The sequence below is a fragment of the Nothobranchius furzeri genome, chromosome 19 (assembly GCF_043380555.1).
Source record: "Nothobranchius furzeri strain GRZ-AD chromosome 19, NfurGRZ-RIMD1, whole genome shotgun sequence".
NCBI lineage: Eukaryota > Metazoa > Chordata > Actinopteri > Cyprinodontiformes > Nothobranchiidae > Nothobranchius > Nothobranchius furzeri.
The window spans coordinates 9,762,502-9,786,878 of record NC_091759.1 but is presented as its reverse complement, the minus strand read 5'-3'; the positions used below and the strand labels follow the sequence as shown (position 1 = coordinate 9,786,878).

Here is a 24,377-nt window from a genome sequence, read left to right as displayed (position 1 = left end):
GGTTACCACTTTTTAACCGTATTGTAAGAATAGGCCCGTTTCCAGGTAACTTTACTGGATCTTCTCAGCTTGTGTGACCCTTCCTTTCACTGGGCTATCCCAAAAAGACCATTGTCCAGGATACTTCAGGAACTTGAACAGGGGTGGGTACATGAAAAAGGCCTGGTAGAGTTGCTGGGTGGGATTTGTGGTTAGTTCACACCGACTAGTTGTAACTCAGTGGGAAATTATACCAACAGGCATCCCCAAACAACCAGCCTTTGCAAAAATTTTTAGAGTTGCTGTTGAAGTGGAATGGAAGGAAAAGAAGTAGCATTATCGCAGCTCTAAAATCGCTGCTTCTGAACTCCCAAAGACATAAAATCCCTGTACTGTAAATTACGACACATTGAGGTGTAGTTATGGTGCCGTAAAAACCGGTGCTACTTCTGGTCTTGAAATGCTTCTTTTTTCACGCCACACAGCTGATCTCCTGTCCCCCAAACAGATTTAATCATGATGTATCTTAACAGAATAAAACTTTTATGTATAAGTTTTATGTCAAGGCATGAACTCTCCTTTGGGTGCTGACCAAGGACCTTCCTGGAGGGGGCCATTGGCTGGCATGCTACTGCCAAGCCCATGTCGCAAATACGAGTACACCCCAATTATAGTCTTAGGAGAAAAGCCACACCTAAGACTACAACTATCAAACGAACAGACATTCAACCACAGGTGAATCTAAGGATTCATTTAAGAGGTGTTCAGCAGACAGGTGAATATAAAAGAGCATTTCTTAACAAAGAAAAGCCCTTCTCATTTCATGCCGTCAGCAACGGCTCCATGTGGAAGAGAAATGTCACACAATCTGAGAAAGGAAATCATTTCTTTACACAAAAATGGTGAGGACTACAAGAAGATCAGCAAAGCTTTACATATCAGTCAAAATACTGTAGGAAAAGTAATCCAAATGCATAAGAAAGATGGAAGTGCAACCATCTTACAGAGACGTCCAGAGACGGATGTTAATATCTCGACAGGAGTGTCTTCTGATGAGAAGGGTTGAAGAAAATCACCATGGCATGCAAGTTCACTGCAGTTAGCTACTAGCCTAGTGAACTAGACCAAATTCTTGCTTTGCAAAGTTTGGTCTAGGCACGCTCCATTGGAACCTCCGCAGCTCCTACCAGGACTCTGGCTAGCCAATCACAGCTCTCTAGAGGGGTTTCAAACACATAAAGAGCTGTGATTGGTCCATAATGGTGGGCCAATCATAGTGCTCTATCTGCTTAGTGAACAAATCACAGAGCTTTATTCGCTTTGTGGGCCAATCAAGGCACTCTATGTGCCTGGTGGGTGGGATGATGCAACAGAGTGAAACAAGAGTATGTCACATTCATTGTCCAGTGGAATGTGGAGATCATTTGAAAGACAACGGTAGAACCCGCCCCACAACCGAGAGCCGTCAATGGAGCGTGGCCAGACTAAATAATACATTTATTTAGTCTAGCTTGCCAGGCTAGTTAGCTACAGCAGTAGAAAACCAAGCTGGACTGAGCATTTCCCATGACACCATATGGCGCACACTGCAGATGAATGGCATGCATGGGTATCGTCCATGAAGGAAGCTTCTCCTAAAGCCCATGCGCAAAAAAGCACACCTAGGAATTGCTAGGGCCCATGCTGAAAGAGATGAAGACTACTGGGACTCTATACTCTGGAGGGATGAGACAAAGAACACTGCATTTGGAACTAATGGTTTCAAAACTGTATGGCGTCGTAAATGGTGCCTACAGTGAAACATGGTGGTGGGGAATTCTGCAGCAGCAAGTTGAGCATCACTCTCCATCTAGCATCTAACAGAGGTTATTCTAGAAGAATGGAAAAAGATAACGTTGTAATATGTCGCCAACTAGTTCATCCCATGCCTTAAAGACTTGGTGCCTTCCTTGAAAATCACAGTGGTCATACAAAATACTAGACGTAGTAGTTTTGTTGTGGGGTGTATTCATTTTTGCTTTGACCTATTTTAGTAAAACTGAAGATTTTGTGATCTAATTTTTAATATTAACCTTAATTTCATGTTATGGAGTTAAACATGTAATCAATAAAACCCAGCCTTGTGAAAATTCTGGTAATTGTTCTTTTGTTCATTGAGCTACTGATTAAATTTGTTCTTTTTAAAGGGAGTGGACTCATTTATGTTGAGCAATGTAACTAAAAAGAATTAACATCACTCAAAACGGTCTTCTTAAAGTGCTGATTTTGAATGGAGACACAATGAGCCATGGTATTTTCCCAGTCACCTTCCCCCTCCCAGAAATTTCCTGGAATTCCTAGTGGAAATTCAGCTAATGATTCTCAGGGAGAAAAGTAAAAGTTTAAAATGTGCTTTTTTTAATTAGATTTTTTGTAAATATTTGTTTTTGAACATAACTGTACAATTGGACTTGTTAACAATAACGCTTTAAATTTTGTTTCCAGAAATATTGTTTTCCATCAATCACAAAAATGAAAAACTTCATTTCTCATATGTCTTTTTTATTTTAAAAAATCTTAATTTGCACAGCGTTTCTAAATATTTTCAGTTCCACAATATCCTAAAGTGTTCAGACATTTCATGTTGCAGTTCTTTCAACACATTCATCCACATATTAACCCAAATATACCTAAAAAATACTAAATAAGCAAAAAAGCTCATCGGTGTGAGACAACTCATCAAACTTTCGACAGTAAATCACCCGAAACAGCATAAATTTACAAATAATATAAATTTGCTTAAAAACATTCAAACACTCCGCAATGTAGAGCAGTAAATCTTAAGATTTTCTACCAGATACAGGATGAAATGTTTTAAAAATAGTGTGTGAAATATTTGAACATGATATTTTAGGGCATTTAAAGTCCCAGAAAAACACTTTTAGTGAAGTTATATCATAAACAAATATGTAGCAAAACCAAAAATTTTGAAAATGAAAGTTTGTACAAAAGGTGGGTTGTTTATACTTAAAATGAAATTGTTAACATAACTGACACTCTCTCACACACACACACACACACACACACACACACACACAATCTCGTCTTGTCTTCGCTGACATGATGCAGTCCCATGACCTCAGGGCTGCTTCTAAATCTGAATACCGGACTTACCCTAAATATCCTCACCAATGTCTATAAATGACGCTGGTCCCCACAAATACATATATATGAGCGCACACACACACACACACACACACACACACACACACACACACACACACACACACACACACACACACACACACACACACACACACACACACACACACACACACAGAGTCAGATCCAGTGTAGCAGAGTTTCCTGGGACTTTCCCATCTCCTAAAATAAGAGTCTGACATCAACAAGCACCAGCGGTGGGGATGGCCAGACTGAAGTATCCTGAGGAATGAAGTCCAGTGATGTCATCATTGTGGTCAATGGGACTCCTGAACCAATAAAAAGATTCAGGAGCAGAAACCCTTTAACTAAACCAAGGTGTACACCATAAGTGAATACTGAATGAATTTACAATTAAAGGTGGAAAAAAAATCCCAAATTCATTTCATGAAATTTTTTCTTCTTTTTCTCATTAGTTTTTTTCCCTGCCCATACAAATACAGACTTTCTGTCATTTACATTTTAATTACTCAAAGATTCTGGGAAATGGAGTCCAGTGGGGCTAATCTTAATTTAATACTGATGGGAGAAAATTCTTCAGGCGAGCGCAACAGAAGCATGTTTTATCTTAGATATCTATGTTTAAAACTAATTGTTATAATAAAATATCTGGTGTAGCATTGGTTGCTTGTAAAATACAAATAAACAGGAGGTTCTGAGGCATCTTGGGAAATGTAGTCCTTGACTTTTCTTTTTTAAACAACAAAATCTGGGTCTGATGGGGCTTTAAAAGTCTTATAAATAAATAAAAAACTGAATGGAAAGTTTTTATCCAGACTTCTAGGAGGACATTTTGTTAGGTTTATGTTATTCTATTCATTTTCAGTTTGGGCTTTCCCCCAAAAAGGGGCCTCGGTGTTGCAGCCGTTGCTCAGGGACACTTCAGTGGGGTTGTTAAAGCCTTTAGCTGGATGCTGGAGGAAAGGCTCAGAAGTTCAGGGTGTGGAGGAGGTCAGTCAGCTGGTCTGAATCCATTTAATGCAATCCTGAAACAAAACAGACAAAACAACAGAAACAGTTTGTAAAAAAGATATCAGAGTACACCCTGGCAGACGGAGTTCATTAAAGCCTTGAAAGGTAAGACAAGCTATAAACTGCTAATGGAATTACAAAAGACGAGTCTGTAGGCTGTGCAGTGACTCAATGCTAAGGAGGAGGCTGGGTGACCTGTTGACTCAGAGTCAACATTGAGTGTCAACATTAAAGAGCAAGTCACCCCCAAATCACATTTTTTTTGCTGATAAACTATATAAAGGAGTGTCTAATCATGCTACAGACACGTGTAGTCAATAATTTGGCAGTTCAGTGCATCTTGGTTAAAATTCAAATATTCTGCCTAAAACTGTCAGTGTTGCGCCGTCGTCAGGGAAAAATTCTGCACTGTATTTGAATTTAAATCTGCCATCGCTATTGGCTAAGAGGTATGCTATGATGTCATCTGGTATACTGTGATGTCATAATTCCATTGTGAGCCTGTGTGTGTGTGTATTTGTTAGTGGCTCCGCCCTCTCGGTCTGCCAAGCAACAGCATCTGTTGCATTTTTCAAACATGAAGTGGGAGTGAAGTAAGTTTCTTGTAGGGGGTGACTTGCTCTTTAAGAAAGTCATTTTAAAACTCAATCATGACTTGACATAAAACAAAGTCCTCTTGAAAAAGTCTAATAAAACAATAATTTATATTTGGTGTGTGTGAACCAATAACCAATGTATCACAATAATATGCATATTTTTAATACAATGTTGATCTATAATGATCCACCGGCCAGTACCAGGAGGGTGTCAGTGGTTACACAAAGCTTCAGTGGTAGCTGGACGTGTTTGCGTGTTTACCAGCTATAAGAGGCTGTTCCTGCCATTCATGTTTGGGCCTTTGGACCTCATCTGCTCCTGAACCGACCCAGACTGTAAAACAACCATGAGAAAATTAATCTGTTGACAAACAAAGGTATGCACCAAAATGACATTCCAATACAAACAATGACAATTACATAGGAAAGAGTAATCATAAGTACTTAATCAGTATGTACCACAAAAAGAATTGAGGTTTTCCCAAATATCACTTTAAAGATCAGGTCACCCCCTACCAGAGTCTTACTCCACTCCCACTTCCTGTTTGAAAAATGCAACAAATGCTTTTACCTGGCAGACAGAGAGTGGAGTCACTAACTAATACACACACACACACACACAGGCTCACAATGACATTGTGACATCATAATGTACCAGCTAACGTCATAGGGTACATCTTAGCCAATAGCGATGGCAAAATTAAATTCAATTGCAGTGCAGCATTTTTACCTGAAGGGGGTGCAACACTGACAGTTTTAGGCAGAATATTTAAATTTTAACTAAGATGCACTAAAGTGCCAAATTATTGACTACATGTGTCTGCTGCACAATTAGACACTCATTTATATATTTTATCAGTTAAAAAAAGTTGATTTGGGGGTGACTTGCTTTTTAAAAATTTAAAATACACGTTGATCAATATTTCTAAAAAAATGTAATCCCATATAACAGTGGTTGAACTATAGCACTAAATAAACAAAACCATAATGAAATAGCTTCAGCTTGTATTGTATTACTTACTTATATCAGCTTGAGGTCGTGATGTTTAGTTTTTATGTCCCATATGGTAAAAATATTAAATTAAAACTATTTTGGGTGTTTTATGCTTTAGAGACGCTAATGGTTATTAAGAATTCCATCTTCCTGTAGACATTACATGCAATATATTTGTATATCTAACAAACCTGCATAAAAGTTAAACCACACCACCACATAGTAAGTGCACACACATATGGTTCTCACACACAACGAACAGTCTGGACTTTGCTTAAGCATAGTTGCACTACAAAGTCACTAAAATGTGGTTTGCAGAACTCTGGACATTATATTATATATATATATATATTTTTTTTTTTTTTCTCATTTCCATTTAATACTTGTTCAGCCGCTGTTTTGTATAGATATTTTTATTTCTTCATACATTCTTATACATTTACATACTGTGTATTTTGTTGTACAGTTACTTTATTCTCAACTTCAACTTATATATATTTCATCTTATTCCTTCCCAGCTAAATGTACCTTTTATTCTAATTTGTATTGTATTGTGTATTTTGTTGTAAAGCTATTCTATTATTCAACTATAATTCAGATATATTGTACCTTACTCTTTCCCAGGTAAATTTACCCTACATTTTAATTCGTGGTGTACAGTTTTTTTAATTTTCAACTCTTAGGTCATGAGCAGTTGTGTAAGGCATTTCACTGCATTTCGTACTGTGTATGAATGTGTATGTGACAAATAAAATTTGAATTTGATTTGAATTCGAAGTTACTTCAACCTACTGAGACCCAAACCTGTATTTGATGTGATTTAAAAGAAAAAATACATTAACTGTTATAGAGAGGTTTACTCTCATTAATAGAAACAAAAATACAAATATTAAAATAAAATTTTATTGAATAAAAAATGTGTCAAATGTTCTATGAAAAAGAAAGAGAACAAAAAATACATTTAAAGTCAATATCATGTGTCTATAAATGATAACAAAAATGGTCTAAGGTGAAGATAATAAAATTTTATAGTGCAAGGAGCCAATGTTCACATATGTGGACATGAGGGCCCTAGGAGGTTAGAGCCAGTTTCTGTTTAAAAAGTTGTTTAATTTACAAGTGGTTAGGATCTACTCAAGAGAATAAGAGATTTGTTGGTAGCTACGATCATAAATTTCACATGCCACATGGAAAAGCTACATTTGAGGCATGAAGGATGCTGCACTGCATGACATTTCCTGACACACACACACACACACACACACACACACACACACACACACACACACACACACACAAAGCCCCTCTGTCTTGAACTCTGTCGTCTCTTGTTTGTCAGGAAGTTTCGAGTTCCTGTTATACTTTCTGTTCCGATATAAAATCACAGCTCAGGTAAAAACGAGTCTCACCGGCTGCATGCCCTCTGACATCTCTCCAGAACCGATGTGTGTGAGGTGGATGAAGTTTGTCGGCTCTCCGATCATACTGCGATCGATCTTCCTCCTCTTCTTCTTCTAATAATAAATACACACATTATTTACTTTAAAAAGTCTTCACTATACTCAAAAGTCCATTAGACAAAAAGGTGGTTTGATGCACTTAATTAGAAATGTGTTTACAAACTAACAAAATACATTACATTTGTTTGATACCTTATCCCTAGTGAATGTGTGTCTAACATTAAAAAAATGTAAATAGTTGGTTGAAAACAAACAATTCATGTAAACATTTTCTACACAATTACTTTGGAAATTATTAAAAAAAACACTTCACCGCTTATCAAGATTGATTTTTTTAATGATGAATTGCTGAAATTTAAACATTTTTTTTTTATTTTTTTTACAAGTACAATAATGCAAATTATTTGTATGTTGGAATTTAAAAAAAAAGGCCACTTCATATCGTGTGAATTCAAGTTAATGATATGAGCAAAGTTAATAAATCAGCTAATAAAACGATAGATCTGCTCTAAAAGAATATGTAAAACAAGCCCAGATATACTGAATTAAAATAAACAAACACTTTCTTTTAAAAGATGCTGTAAAGCAGTTACATTTTTGAATTAATTTAACAAGTTGATTCTTTTAGTGTAAATTCAGCATTTTGGCATGCAAGATGAAATCAGAACACCTGAGGTCTGGGATGTTCCTGGTGAGGGTTTAAACGCATTTTCTGTCATGATGAAACTACTTGAATAGATGATTGTGCTCAGTTGTCGTATTTCCTTTGTGAATTTTTTCAAATGACAGATTCAAATTTCAGATCTTGCAGGTGAAATGCAAAAAAAGGAATAAAAATTGTTTATATTGTGCTTCATTCTGTGTCCGGTGTTTTTCTGATGGTCCTCTGTCTCTAATGTGTCTCCACACGTCCACATACTCTCAGACTCAAATCATCTCAGTGATTCATGCAAGAACAAATAAGTATGATGCAACAGATGGAGAAAAGGAAAAAACTGAAATCTGCAGGTTGAGCCTCTATAATAATACAGTTTATGCAACTCAGCAAGTTTATTAGTTAAAAAAAGAGGCTTGGCTCCTAAAAATTGTTTTGAATTTGCTGTTCTTCACCAAGCAGCTGTCTGTGGTGTGTTCAGGGACAATCTGAACTTTGGCAAACAGCCACTGAACGTCTCATTAAAATCAAATTGTGCTCCCAAAGTCTAGTAAATCCCACAGAGTGGAAACGCATTCCCGCCGCAATCATAACCATTTAGACGAGATTTCGGAGGATTAAGCTTCTCAGCATTATTCAGAGCTCTTAATGTAATAAACCAGAACCGAAGTGATGGGCTGAGTGCATTCTAGAGGTGTGGTCTTCAAGATCAAAGCAAAATCTTGAGTTTTAGTTGTAACAAAAATGTTATGTTTTTTTTTTGCAAAAAAAAAAAATTTAAATTAAAAAATTTGTATTCTGTAACTTATTAATTTCACTTTAAATGAAAAAAATATATGTTTAAAATGTTGTATTACTTTTACTACATTTTTTTCTTAATAATTTAATTTATATAATGTTTACCTTTTTTTTTAATTTTGGACCAAAGTGAATAGTTCTGATTCCAACCACAGAAGCCAGAACTGGACCTCATACTGTAGATCTTTGCCTGTGGGCATCCAGTCGTCAACCAACTGGGAGTGAATCATCACTCAGCCCACAGGTTCCCTCCTCCACAACTATAACTGTTGTCATAGCAACTGCATGCAAAAGCAACCGGACTGCTCTGATGAACAAAAGCCTGAGTGCTTTTCAGCAGGCCATGGTTTAAACTCAATAGTTTTATCAGAAAGATTAAATTAAAGAGCACAGATGGCTCCACCTCCAGACCAAATGCCAACCACTGATGCCAGATCACCACTTTAGTGGCTTTTTTTTTTTTGGTTGATCATTTCTTTGCAGCCAGTTAGTCAATCAAGAGATCAGTATCAGTACTGTTAGTAATGTGACAAACTAAGCTGTGCACTTATGCCAGAGCAGTTTGGTTACGCAACATCACAACTGTTCCTCGGTTACTAAAAAACAGAAAAAAAGATTGTCCTGGCAACATTTGATTTGGGCAAACAAACAGCTCTGTTCTCCATCATCATCACCATCAAAGCAAATAACAAGCTGGAATTTTAAAAGTAAACGGCCACTGCACAGACATACTGTGTAAAGAATGTCAGCTGTTCCCAGACCTCCTGCTGAGGATGAGTTACGTCACAAGTTTGCAGGGATAATGATCCAGAAGTACCGTAATGATGACTATATGAGTGCATTCTAAATATTAGATTTGCCATGGCAAGCTATGTGTAAATCTATAGTCTGGCCATGTTAAGCCCTTTTTAGAAGACACACCATGCCACCAAATCAGCATAATACTGCCACTATGGTGTCTTATGAACACGTCATGGTGGCTAGGCATTGCAGGAATTTAGCTGCAAAGCTGGACTTGTGAATGCATATTACGCCTTGGCGCAACAGAGGGAGGCGTCATGATCATGTGAGGAGTTACTACCAAGCTCCGGCTGGCTACAATATTGAAAATGAAAGTAAATACAGGCCGTAAGTTTCCCTATTGTTAACAAAATCAACCGAGATGATAAACTGGAGCAATGCAGAGCTCCAGGAGCTTCTTTCAGGTAGAGCTAACCTCGGCTTTCCACTGGAGCCGTCAGCAGCACGTTACTGCAGCAGCACGTCTTGCTCGCGTAAACTGCTGCTTGGCCCTTCCCACGAGATGCGAAGCAGCAGGGGAGCAGCTGTCACCGACCGAGCACGAAGTCACACGAGTGACTTCGTCAGTAAACACAACAACAAGCAGGAGAAAACTACAACATGGCTCCAAAAGGTTTGTGTTTTATGTTCTGTCCATTTTATAATCGCCAATACGGACCTGAAAAACAAAGGAGACCGCTAGCTAGGTGATAACTTCTCACGGGGCCGCACATTTAGTAACTGTTTTTAAAAGTAAAGCAACCGGAAGGCAGTACGTTCTTTATTCTGAAAATCTCGGGAGCTTCTCTCCGTTTCCGCGTCCGATTTCCTGTCTTTCCTTCCCCAAAAATGTCGAACTTGACCCGTTTCAGAGGCGTCGCGCGTAGAAAATAGAACCGGCGCGTAAAGGCCGCGACAAACTGCTCCTGAGACGCGGCCGACTCGCGCTGCTGACGGCTCCAGTGGAAAGGGTTCTGTAGACCACAGCGGTTCCTATCAGCAGCTATGACGTGCTGCTGCAGTAACGTGCTGCTGACGGCTCCTGTGGAAAGCCGGGGTAAGGCTCAGATCACCAGACTGTGGAGGACAGACAACTTTAGGAGCAGCTTGTAAAAAAATGTAATGAGCACAACTTTGATTGCAATAAAAAGCAAGTTATGTCCAAGCTGAACGGAAGTCCACGGCACCGCAGAAACCGGCCCATACCTCATTTTTACCACCATTGCGTCATCTTTTGTAAAAAGGACATGATCGTGCCACATTACCGCCACGATCTGACCACTTATAAGTGACCTAAGGCTCCCTAATGCCAGCTTGGCGTAGTGGCAAATTAGCGGCATTGTTTTCTAAAAGAAGCTATTGACAGAGCTCAGTTGTAGGGGCGGAATCGACGGCTGTCTTTCAAACTGCTTCCGCACGCAATTTAACAGTGCTAGGACCAATCAGAGCAACGCACAATGTGACATATTCATAGCAACAGAAATTACCACTGAAGAAGAAGTACCACTCTCTACTCATGTCTCAAAGAAAAGCCCAAGTCTAAATGCTACTAAGTTGATGCCACCGCCGTTTCAGACGAGCGCCGTTCCTGAACTGACACCACAGTTGTTTTGCTCTGTAGCAGCTCTGGTGCTAAGCCTGCCCAACGTCTCTAAAAACAGACAGTGCTGTGACTGGTTTGGACTAAACTTAGACAAGCTAATACTGAGGCTAAAATATAAATGATAAATGACCCGCACTTGCATAGCTCCTCTCAGAGTGAGGACTCCAAAGTGCTTTTTACACTACAGTGTATCATTCATCCATTCACACACACATTCACACACTGGTGGGGATGAGCTACGATGTAGCCACAGCTGCCCTGGGGTGCACTGACAGAGGCGAAGCTGCCGAGCACAGGCGCCACCGGTCCCTCTGACCACCACCAGCAGGCAAGGTGGGTTAAGTGTCTTGCCCAAGGACACAACAGCAGCATTCTCTGTCCGCAGCCGGGATCTAACCTGCAACCTTCCGATTACTTGACAACCCGCTCAACCTGTTGAGCTACTGCTGCCCCTAAGTAAATAGAGCATAGCTAAACCAACCGTGCCTCTGCTATGGCCTATCTAGATTTCTAGGCTAAGAATAAACCCCAGTTAACAAGAGAAAGATAACAAAAATGCAAAAGAATTGCAAAAAAGTCCACAAATAAACTGCATTAATATAATGTACAAAACATTCTAAAGATGCCAAGTTAAATAAAACACACCAACTGAAATCAACTATGAAGAGATGGTGGGGGGGGGGGGCAAAATTACTGTTTGGATTATTACAACCTGCAACAGCAATGAGGAAACGCAGTGTAGCAAACAAGACAAACACAGTTAATGTTTCTCCTGACTCAGAGGGGGCCATGTTTAACAACCCGACCAGCTTTTTCACATTAGTTTCTGCAGCTGTAACAGTTGGGTTTTACGGTCCTGCTTCACAAAGAGACTCAGTTTTAACTTCCCAAGTGAAGTCACTGCTGGCATGATGCGATTCTGAGTGTTTATTAAAGGTGTATTGTTGCAGCAGCACAATAGAACAAAACAGAAAACTCTAAAAATACAGGCAGAGGAAGGAGGGAGGGGGTCTCTGGAGAGAAGCACAGCAGAGCAGAACTTCCTCCCCGGAGCATGAACACACACCGTGTCTACAACACGTCGTTGGAGTAAACCTGCACATGAAGGTACATGTGTTGGCATTCACTCCCATGACTGCAGGGATTTGTTCTGACTCCGTTAATCACATAGTTATTCAGTGTGTTAAACATTAGAGTTGCACTCTCTCCAAGCATTTGCTCCAACATCTTGTTTTGATCTCAGCTGCAATCCAAAATAAAGGTAAACAACAGAAGACCCCCATTTAACATGAATCATATTGTGAGTTTTGGCCACGTGGAAAGTCTTTTTCTCGAAACAATCTTTATATTTGTTGTTTCAAATAAAATTTCTTTGTAAACAGGACATTGTTTACTAGAAGTTTCTTTACCCACAAAAAAAAAAAAAAACCACAAGCCAGGTGTGTATGTGGTGCTGGTACATGTATGTAGATACAGTTTTCACGAAAGACATGAACTGTACACACATTAGTCATAGGTAAGCTAAGAGGATGGACAAATTATTTGGTGTATCTTCACAAAAATGCAAGGGTGGCAATAATACGACAAAGAAATTATTTTTTTTAACCAGAAGTCCTAAAACTGAACTAAAAAATAAGTTTGTGAACTAAAGTGTGTGAACTTTTAAAACAATTCTTGAGTGGGTGACACTTTTTAATGAACAAAAAGAAACAAAATTATTACAGTTTTTGCATACAATGAACCGCAAAAAGTAGAACCTAGTGGTAGCTGCAGAAAAACTTAAAGGTCAACATAAAACTGGAAGTTCTTACACTTGTTTTGTTTATGTGCGGCTTTGTGTGTGTGTGTGTGTGTGTGTGTGTGTGTGTGTGTGTGTGTGTGTGTGTGTGTGTGTGTGTGTGTGTGTGTGTGTGTGTGTGTGTGTGTGTGTGTGTGTTTGTGTGTGTCTGTTCTTGTTTTACAGCTTTATGAGGATAGATGAGCTTTTAAGGACTTCATGAGGACACTAGCGAGGGTGTAGATCTAGTCTTCAGGGTCACTATCTGCACCAACAAACCTGGCTTGATTAAATGGGTTCTGAAGATCTTGAGAACATGTGATTCTATTATTGAACCAGGTGTGTTGGAGCAGGGAATAATCTGATCATGAACTTTAAAACTATAACTGATATAGTGGTATTATTTAGCATTTTTCATTTAAAGTCGTCAGAAAGTTTGACGCCTTTTTGCTTTAGCAATTTTCTTATTTTCTTCTCTTTATCTTTCTATTGAACGAAGTGGCAGGCTGCACAGTAGAGCAGCGGTTAGAGCTGTTTGCAGCAAGAAGGCCCTGGGTTCTCTTCCTGGCCTGGCGTCTTTCTAATTGGAGTTTGCATGTTCTCCCTGTGCATGCGTGGGTTCTTTCTGGGTACTTCCTCCCACCGTCCACACCCATGACTGTTAGATTGATTGGTCTGTCTGAATTTTCCTTAGGTGTGTGTGTGTGTGTGCGTGCGTGTGTGTGTGTGTGTGTGTGTTGCCCTGTAATGGACTGGCACTCTGTCCAGGGTGTACCCCGCCTGACTGCCCATTGACCGCTGGAAATAGGCACCAGCCACCCCCCACGCCCCCGCGACCCTACATGGACAAGTGGGTTAAGAAAATGGATGCATGGATGGATGAACAAAGTGGCAGCATAGGAAGCTGTATTTGTATGTTAATTACAGTAATTTTTAAATCACAAATAACAGTAATTTCATATACTTAAAATAAAACATTTTAATTCAAAAATAAAATTTTACAGAAAAAAGAGAATATGAAAAACATCATTCATATGTAGTTGTAAGTATGAAATAATAAAAACGAATACATATAAGCCATGCCAACCTTTGTTTTCACCTTAACTAATTTACAAAATTTAATCATAGAAAAATTAAATGAAAACGAACTTTCTTCATAGTAATACTAATACAAATAATAAAATGTTTGTAACATCTCCACAATCACTTTGAATTGAAGAAGAGACAATTATTTCAACCGTTTTGAAACAGAAACTGAGAAGGTAAATATCTTGTTTGTTGTGATGGCTTAGCTACACCACCCACAATTCTTGTGTAAATGTAAATCTTGCATGACGGTTAACAGAAAGTTACAAAAAAAAAAATGAATTTCAAAATACCACTAAGAATTTACAAGACACTGAAAAAAGGTCATTTGTTTTAGTGACTACGTTTACGTGCAGCCAATATCCGGGTTATGATCGGGTTAAGGTCGGTATTCGGGTTTCTGAGTTGATCAGAATAACCCGTTTACAAGCATAAATAGAAAGAGTTACCCCTAACTTGCATAACCCGATTTAAATGCGGACGTTGGGGTAGCATCAGGACGTATGGACTACGTCAAGACGCAATATGCGTCATTTCCGGTTCTTCTTGTTCCGGTATCCGTGAAAACAACACTGTCTCTGTACTTTCGGCCGTCAACAAAAGACATAATGTTCATACTTTTCAGCAGACCGATGAAGACAGAGGTTTCCTCGTCACTCCAAAAGTGTGGTGCTGTGCCGCGACTCGCCATGTTGCTCCCAACTTGTTGTTTACTTCCGGAGTTCTGGCGCATACAAGACGTCTCGCTACTCAAAAGACCAAGATTCCTTGCGAACAGAGCATGCGCAGAACACACGCTTTGATGGGGATATCCCGATATGCGTTTACACGACCAAACATTCGGGTTAGAAAAGGGTTACCCCAGGTGTAGTAGTTATGAGCATATCCGGGTTTTTGGCGGTGTTTACATGGCCGTGCGGAACCGGGTTATTGTGAATATTCGGCTTTTAAAAGGGTTACTGGCTGCATGTAAACGCACTCAGTGTAACATTTTTTAGTTAATTAGTATTGTAGCATGCTCATTTATACCACAATAAATGTTAACAATAATTGTAATATATGTTTAAACTTAAAATAAATGGAATTTAGTTTTAGATATTTATTTAATGCTCTCCAATGAAAAATATAGTTTCTTAAGCAGTTTTAGTTTCCATTTTATTTAAATATAATCTTGGAATTATTTGTTTTTTAATGTTTTATTTTTAACACTTTTAATTGATTGTTACAAAGTTACCCTGCTGCAGTTACTGCTAATTATATGTAAACATTTCTAATCAGTCGAGCTTCTTTTGGGGTTAAAAATGCTGTTTTTCAGGACTCTGTGTTCCAGGAAGTAAAATTTCTCAACAAGGATTTTCACGAAGTTAAAGAGACTGAATGTATGTAAAATTTCTCACCGGTGGGGGTTTAGCCACCACACAGCAGCCCATTTTGTGCCAGAAATCGCTCATTCCAATGCTCTGCCTGTCCAGCGGCCTGCCGTTGATCTCCGCCGCCGCCCTGCAGGCCTGAGAAGGAACTGCAGCCTGGGGATAATCCTGGGGCATCCAGACAAAAACTATCTACACGACTGTAGACTTTCAGGGGAGTCAATCCCTAAATATACCCACCTCAGAGTAAAAAAAAAAAAAAACTGTGAGGAGGTATAAAGGGTCAAATCCAGATATCCATACGTTGGTTTCTCAAAAAATGTGATCCTTGAATGTCCTCAAAGCTTAATGAAGAAAAATCCAAAATGTGAGGTCCAAGTTTGATCTGTGAGGAAAGAAAACATTTTACTTTCCAAAATAATGGTTTCAGTCTACAGTCAGAAAGTATTTCCCTCATGAATCAAAACATTCCATACTGTTCTTTTGATGTACTTGTTCTTTTCACAACAAGGAAGCTGACAAATGATTTATTCTGCCACTGACTGTGTAAGTTTGTCTTTTGCAATCAGACAGAGAGCTGTTTCTTTTATCAGTCACACCTTTTTATCTTAAAGCATTTAAGCCCATCAGATTTATGTTGGTGTTTCAGTGGGATTACCATAAAACCTATCCGACACATTTAAATAAATCCAGTCTGAATTATTCTCTGTTTAGACAACATTTCATCAAATCTAAGTATGTTAGCCAGTTAGAAAATCATTCATCATTCTTTCTATTCTAAATGTTGCAGATCAAAGCCACAACGGAGCACAAAGCAGGTTAAGGCACACCAGCTACAAAGAGATAAAATATCTGACGTCAGCCGCCATTACTAGCCAAATAAGGCCAGTGAAACTAAGCTGCATGAAAAAACATTGTAAGGGAATACATGATAACATTTTTTTTAAATAGCACTCATGTTTTCTCCAAAAAAAATCACCACATTTCCAAAGAAATGTCATTTAACTCAACCGGGGTCCTCAGAATGATAGAAAAATGCTTATGCACTCTGTCATTGAGCTGCATGGGAACCAAACCCTCTGAGACGTCAACACGGCAAGCACATTAAGCATGACTAAACACTAGGTGTGGTCCAAACACAGAGCAGGAAGTTACAAACACACTCAAACACACATTTGGGGCTGTAATGTTGAATTTAAATGCGTGTTTCTGGTGTTTTGCTTCTGTTGTTTGCAGATGAGAGAAACTGATCCTTAGTTGTAACTCTTCAGCTGCTGATTAGGTCTCTGTGTATATAAGAAACACACATGCTTGACCTTTGACCCATCAGGTGGGAAGCACCATTCAAAGGGTAGTTTTTGGAATGTAATCTGATATGAGAACATAAAGAGCTTGCCTGGAAGTTTGTTCTGTTCTTTAACATTTAGTACAGATTTAAATACTTCAGACACAAGAATAAACAATCACTTGGCTTCCTACACAAACAAATCAGATTCAAAATCTAATGATCCTAAGTAAAATAAGTCTTTTGGAGCCCAAAGAAACACATTCATTAGGGATGTAAGAAAATATGGATACACTGAAATATTGCAATGTATCCTGTGATGATACTAAATTGATTTTCAAAAAGAGCGTATGGATTATTTTACTGAGAATTTACATGCAAACATTTACTGGGGTTCTTTTGTGTGACGTAATTCAAACACTGACAGCTAGGTGGCAGCAGAATGTACTGCCTTCATTCTGGCGGACCATTGAGATCCAGAATAAGCCGTTTCAGGGCTCTGTCACTTGAAGAAAAAAAATGGCCATGCACACCCATCCCCCATTCAGGCGCTGAAAAGCTCCAACATCCAGGAGGGGCTTGGAGAAGAGCTGCTGCTCCTCCAATAACATCTCTCTCTAGCACGTGAGAGATGGTTCTGTTATAATTTTCCAGTTTGTGACATCCTAATCTGGGACTTTTAATCCCGGACCACAATGCATGTTTTGGCTGTGGCACAGGACTGCATCATGTCACACTGTGAGGACTCTAGAGATGTAGCACACTGCGTGAGCCAAACTGCACGACATCTCGCTCTAGTAGGACACGTTAACGTCACGAGTCTACTCACCAAAAAGCATGCATCACTTAAATCTGACAACTAAACAAAACGAAAAGAGAAAAAAAGCGCCACCCTTGCCACTTCTATTATTTAATCTTGAACCAAACTCCCAAAAGGAGTGGTCCACATATTCCTGCAAGCAGCTTCCATTGTTGCCATTTCTACTCTCGTCACTAGTCGTTTTCGTCAATCCTTGGGTGGATTTTCATTGGTCAATTGCAGATGTCAGTCGGAGGTTTTCAAGTGCTGCTTGAAGACTGTTGGACTTTAGTTATGAGAGTGCTCTAAAAGCTGGTCACACTGAATTGCCACAGACCTGCTAATGAGCCTCGTGTTCACCGTTTTTTGACACAATTCCGTTCATGAGGAGAGAGAGAGAGGGCCGAAAAACTCAGTGTGGTTCAGGCATTAGGCGCGTAATTCCTAAAATTATACACTGGCAGAAAATGGATGGACAATTTATTTTTGATGTTTGGAGTGTTTACAAAAGGCTGTAAAGACCCACATTGCTGCACAAAAGATGCAAAGGGTGAACTTTGCATAATACAGCATCTTTAAGAAGCTGCAAATATTATCTGGCTTTTAGTATCACAATACATCTCATATTCTCCCCTGTATAATCAAGCATGTATATCCAGCCACTTTATATGAACTGTAAAGTCTCAAAACAAATAAAACTCCTATAAACCGGCACTAAATATACACCTGCAGGCCTCATGTGCAAAAATCAGTCCTGCACTAAAGCTGGGAATTTGTGTCACTGACTTTGTATCGTGTGACGACAGACACGCTCAAAAACTTTGCATAAACCCTGCACCCGAGGGGGTAAAACAATTGAGCCTTTAGGGAGGAACTTTCTCATTTGATCGCGTGAAAAGCGGTTTTAAATTCATCTTGTGTGTTGCTGCTGACAGATTTGGATCTTTGTTCCACGTCAGTTCAGTTGAGTCCAACCATCGAGTCCAACAAGTTTACAAGGATTACAGCCAGCGTGTGGGCGACTCTAAACAAACTGAAAAAGTTGAATTCCTTTGTGGATCACTTTCAACAGCATGGCAGACGGCACCCAGGGTCTCCTGATTGCACGCGTTTTTAGCATGTCGTTCTATTCTCAGTCTGCTCTAGTCCTGCTAGAGAAGTGTCTGGAGTGGCTCCAGCACATTTGAGCAGATGATAAGGAAAGAATGTGGAGGCCAGAAACATGTAGCTTCATGCTTCATGTCCACAAAGATCAGGGGAGAGGAATTCAGCTCCAGGGTCTGACATCCAGACGTACGCCTTCCAAGGAGAGGACTTCCTGCATCTGAATCAAACAACTTATCAAATCCTGCCCTGGAACTTCTAAATGATCGCGTTCTATTTCTTCTGATCTTCACAAATTTTGAAGAAAAATAATTTATTTATTTATTAAGGAGGTAACTGAGCTAGATCCTCCAAGCCTCCATATGAAACAAACCCACACTTTCATGCCAAATCTTCCATAATTTCTATAATCATTCATTCTGGGATACATGGAAGTTCTGGGATCAGCTCCAGAAGAGAAACGTCTCCGTTTTTGTTACACCGCTGACAACACGTAATTGAATAGTCTCTGTGCTGGGGCGTGGTGACAAACCTAATCTCTGCTGGATTACGATCAGAGATTTGCGTAACTGAAAAAGTTACCCAATTATGAGGTCAAGTGGGTGGAGCTTGGGGAGGATTGGGGGGGATAAAGTACAAAAAAAAAGACAAAATCAATTGTTGCACTGGCATGGTTTACCATAACTTCTGCTTCTGTTTAAAAAAACTGAAGAAGACAGAAAAATAGTCGTGATTCACGCCAACGTGAACACTTCAACAAAGAGGAAGGAGTCCAGACAGCAAATGAGCAAGCTCGATTTAAACTTCCTGACCTGCAGACTGTTTGTTGGTAGCAGCGCGTTTGTCTCATGACGTCATGGTGAGGAGGTAAAACATCCTCCTCTCATTCCTACTGTCTGCAGGTGGTTTGGACCTTGATTTTTCAGCTCTGCCACGAGCAAAGTTGCAATTTTTAAAATACATTTTTTAAAATTAAAAATTAATGAATGATAAAAAACTTATTTGGTTTGTGCATCTGTACATAAAAGGAAAAAAATGCTTTATCACAGGAATCTGATACATTTATGAGCTTTTAGACCAGAAAATCCAAACAATAAACCAAAAGTCGTCATCACCAGTGTGACCTCCTGATCCGAGACCAGCTGAGTGTTAATGTGCCCGAGGGAAGAATCAGCTAAAAAAAACACTAAACAAAAACAAGAGTCCATCTGTTGGGAACAACAGCATGCCGGTCACATGATCACACTTCAAACAGACGAGAGGAAAACAGAAAAACATTATTTAAACGGGTCTAGTGAACAGCACGAACTCAGACCTAGTGAACGGCGTGATAAATGTCAGGATAGTTTAGACAAAAGATGAGTTTCTATAATCGTTTTAATCATTAAGTGTTTATTAACTAATATCTATACGTTAAATATATGACAAATTGTTTTATAAAGAATTTTGAGGGGTATCGCTCATTATTTAGGAGCAAATTTAAATATTTACGTAAATCCTCTAATACAGGCCGGTATTCAATTAAAGCGGGTCTCCAATTTTGGCCGGTGTCGGAGTCAGCGGAGGTAAATAATGGCCGGTCTCTTATTGTGGCCGGGTGGAATGTGGTGACAAGCAAGTATGAGCGTCCCAGCGGCAGGGTTATAGTCCCCAAATCAACCAGCAGGAGGCAGTAGAGGTTCACACAGGCCTTTATTGGGCTTTTTCTTCAATGCTTTGTAACACTACAGACACGATCCTCTATCACGCTCCTACCACACAGAGTCACGGTGTCAGTTAACCATGCTAATTCAACCCCTCCACAGAACACACATCACCTTCCCTGTGGCTTACATAACACTCACACAACACGCAAATCAGCACATAGGAACTAGCAGAACGATAGGAAACACATATAACACAATACCCAGAATGCACCTGGCTTACAACCCCAGCCAGGTCATTACACTATCAAGTTCAAAGAGAACGTGCTGATTATGCTGCAGAACACTCTGGAGAGCAGCAGTAGGGGGTGTATGAACTAGTCAACTTCACTATACAGTTATCCCTCGCTACTTCGCGGTTCGTTCATCGCGGATTCGCTGCTTCGCGGATTTTTTCTTTGGAGCATTTTTCAGGGGGAATTCGCAGATTTGCGGTATTTTTCACTGATTCGTGGTATTTTTCTATGCGAAATATCAAGAAATTCTTGTTTTTTTCATCAATTTCATCATAAAATGCACTTTTTGTAATAAAACTAAAAAAAAACAAGTAAAAAAATTTTTTTTCTTGAGTTTTACCCACAAAAAGAGAATGTGATCATACGATAATTCCATAGAGAGCGTGGTTTCACAGACGCGGAAGTGATAGCGTCGGTGAAACGCCGGCTGATCTAGAAAACCCCCGAGCGTTCGAGCGTCAACGAAGTGACATGGAAATGCCGGGCTTTCCAGAAGTAAGTAAGATAACTTACTATGAGCTGATAGTTCGTTGGATTGATCGGTAGGTTGGAAACTCTGATCATGAATCTGAAGAAACGATGACTGAGTGGTGAGCTGGAAAGGCGACTTCCGTTTATAGCCGCGGTTTGTGACGTAGGTGCAACGTGGAGGGAATCCCCGCGAGGGGCATGCTGGGAGTCCCTACTTCGCGGATTTTCACCTATCGCGGCCAGGTCTGGAATGCATCTACCGCGATAAACGAGGGATTACTGTAGTGACTTTTTACGCCTGTCATCGACTAGTCGCTGTCACGTGATAATGACAGGCAAGATGCAGTCCATGGAAAAGACAGCAGCCTGCTATCAGCAGGTGACAAGCTCCTGATGCGTTTTGCTGCATGCTGTGGAGCGGGGCGCTGCGCGCATCACCTTGTCCTCCGACGCACCGATCACTGATACGGCCGCCAAACAGCGAGCGCTCCGCTGTTTTTGCGGTCGGTAGATGTTTTAGAACTGCAGTTCAAAGGTAACTCATGAGGTGAATACATATGAACCCAGGTAGCAGTTTCTCTTTAGGATTGAGAGGAGATGCAGGAAGATAATAAACAGGCAGGACAGAAAAATAGTCAAATAAAAACAAGTTAGTTTTTGTACCTGGTGGTTGCAACAAACAGACACCATTGAAGGTAATCAGAAGTGGAACAGAAAATGAAATAATTATTTTAATGTTTAGAGCAGCAGGAACTGCGAGAGGCTGCAGGCGCATCAGTGAGTTTGCTGCCGCTGCGCAGGGGGAGGGGGGAGAGGGCTGAAGCAGGGGGAGGGGGGAGATGGCTGAAGCAGGGGGAGGGGGGAGATGGCTGAAGCAGAAACTACCGTTGTTAAAAGAAATGTGTTTAACTTTGAAAATGTGGGCGCAATTTTAATTGTCAAAAACTCCAGCGAACCATTAGTTCATTTTGCTCAATTAGAAATAGAGGCCTGCCTCTAATACTGGCCCTCCTTCCAATAAAGGCCTGGAGCTTGATGAGCTTGAGTCAAATAAAGGCCCGGGCCTGTATTAGAGGATTTACGGTATGTTATAATTATATTTAAAAAAATTGGTGATATTTTATGCAATTTAAGACTTTTAGATCTTTTTAAAGTCTTTTTCCGTGACTTATCTTCCACTTCATTAAAACCTTGGTAATAATTCTAATGATTTTTCTAAAAATCTTAAAAGAAAGAGTAAGCTATAAGTCGGTGACTTTACATGAAATGTTGTGCGGTTCTGTGGAAATGTTAATTCTTTACTAACTGACAGAACAAACGGTTTTTCTGGTTCACTTCCTCTTTTATAAATTCAAACCGACTTCCTGCTGGGGCTTATCTTAGAGCGTCAGCCGCGTGTGATAAGGGGAAAAATAAAAAATAAAGGTTTGGTTTTTGAACAGGTCCAGATCTCAGGAGGGTCCAAACGGAGGAGGGAAGTTTGGCCGTCAAACCTTTGACGTCATTTTCTCACATATTAATTTAATTATTTGAGTTCTGATCTAAATAACAACCTAAATGTGTTTTTAAGCTTTCCAGACACAACATCTGTCATAAGGTCTTGATAAGATGATGAAAATGTTTCAAGATTATAAATTTATCAGATTTGACAGTTCCACATTTAGAATGGAAATCTCTAAAGGAAGTGTGTGGACTCACTGTGAGCCAACTTCCTGTCCACCACAGACTTCACCCTTTAGGACACATCCAGCCAGTCTGACCTTTGACCTCTTAGATCAGTCAGGTTCTTTTCCTCTTCACTCTGACTGAACTGGATCTTATTGTGGTGAGATATGAAAAGGTTTAAAAATAATAAAATCAATTTGTGTGGGTTTTTTCTAACGAAATACTCACAAATACCTCTGTTACCGTGGTTATTTAATCTTTATGCATTTTGCACCTTGACAAGGCAATCTTGGCATTCGGTAAATATCTGAAAGAAACATGGCTGCATAGCTGGTGAAGTATGAGATTTAGACCCTGTAGCATCTTTTGCATACTTTAACACTCTAAAGGGGAAAAATGCTAAAGAGGCCACACTAAAACTGTAAAGACTCCATAAAAAGTCAGCAGTTATTTGTATTTTGACATTTCCTGTAACATACACTGAAGTAAAATTCAGTAGCAGCACCGGGCTGCCTGCAGATTTGCCTGACTTTAATCAGCTCTACAATATGGTATATCAGCCAAATATCAACCTGGTATATCAATCTATCCCTATATTAAAGCATCTATTTAAATATAATTTCTGAGTTATTGGTGTTTTAATAAACCAACTGGTGTTTCTGACTGCAAAAATATCCCAGAACATGATGCTACCACCGCCATGTATCCCGGTTGATCAGAAACCTTGAAATGAAAAGCCGCCCATCAACTACCGTATTTACCGGACTATAAGCCGCTACTTTTTTCCCACGCTTTGAACCATGCGGCTTATAATGAGGTGCGGCTTTACAGAAGATTTTCCTTCACCTGCAGGGGGCGCTTTAGCAGAAAGTGAAACAGGTGGAAGTCAAAAGTGGAAATCGAAGAAAGTGCTCATTTTAATTTAGCCCATGCAAGCAGCCGGCAGGACGAAGAATCTGTTTCAAATCCATACCCCCTCATCATGGTAACTACACGTATGAGTTCATATGTTGTCGCATTTAAGTTGAAGGCCATCGATCTGGCAGTAAAGGAGGGAAACAGTGCTGCCGCACGTAAGCTTGGCATGAATGAATCCGTGGTTCGGCACTGGAGACGGCAGCGGGAAGAACTCATTCAAGCCAGCTTCACCCGGGGATGATGACAGCAACACGGACAGCGACACTGACATCGCCACAGATAAGGTGTGTGACGAAGCTCTTCTGAGGCTGTTCAACTCCGACACTGAAGAAGAGGACTTCAGTGGTTTCAGTGAGCAGGAGGACGATGAATAAACTAATCAATAACTTTTCTGTTTTGTTTGATACTGATCAGTTCAGTTAAACTACGTTTTCAATTCGGTAGATATCTGCGGCTTTTAGCCCAGTGCGGCTTATATAAGTACAGTTCCATGAGTTTTTTTTTTTAACTTAGTAGGTGCGGCTTATATTGAGGTGCGCTCTATTGTCCGGAAATTACGGTAATCCAAGCATTCCTTTGGTCATCAGGGCTAAACATTTTATTTTTATTTAATCTGACAGAATTAACCCTTTTGCCCTTTCTGCTAACATGTTGGTTTGTGGGATTTAAATATGTTTTAAAGAAGACCGTTACCTGATGATGACAGTGCGGGTCTTATTTAAGCATGTTGAAAAGCAGCAACAATACTAATCATTTTAGGAGAATTACTACATCAAGTAATAAAGTTGGAATTATTTTCCATAAAGATCTTCATCACATCTACAAAGACGTCCTTGGACTTTCTAATTCTAGTCTTGTTTATTCCAGTTATGCTGTGAAATAAACTCCTGTTATCGTCTCGTCTTCCTCCGCTTATCCGGGTCCG

The 24,377-nt window shown here is 39.7% G+C and overlaps 1 protein-coding gene across 2 annotated transcripts in view; it reads right to left on the bottom strand.

Moving 5' to 3' along the window:
• Positions 1 to 3,950: 3,950 nt before the first annotated feature.
• cdc42se1 (CDC42 small effector 1) overlaps positions 3,951 to 24,377 on the bottom strand; it is a 28,064-nt gene continuing 7,637 nt past the window's right edge. Inside the window, exons 1-5 of one of the 2 annotated variants that reach the window (XM_070547623.1) lie at positions 15,512 to 15,651; positions 15,299 to 15,439; positions 7,152 to 7,256; positions 5,011 to 5,082; positions 3,951 to 4,166 (exon numbers count right to left, since the gene is read on the bottom strand). In XM_070547623.1, coding sequence (XP_070403724.1) covers positions 5,014 to 5,082; positions 7,152 to 7,256; positions 15,299 to 15,352 — 228 coding nt within the window. In that variant the 5' untranslated portion in view covers positions 15,353 to 15,439; positions 15,512 to 15,651 and the 3' untranslated portion in view covers positions 3,951 to 4,166; positions 5,011 to 5,013. Of the gene's footprint in view, positions 4,167 to 5,010; positions 5,083 to 7,151; positions 7,257 to 15,298; positions 15,657 to 24,377 lie in introns of those variants that run through there. The other variant, XM_015973402.3, reaches the window with a different exon arrangement.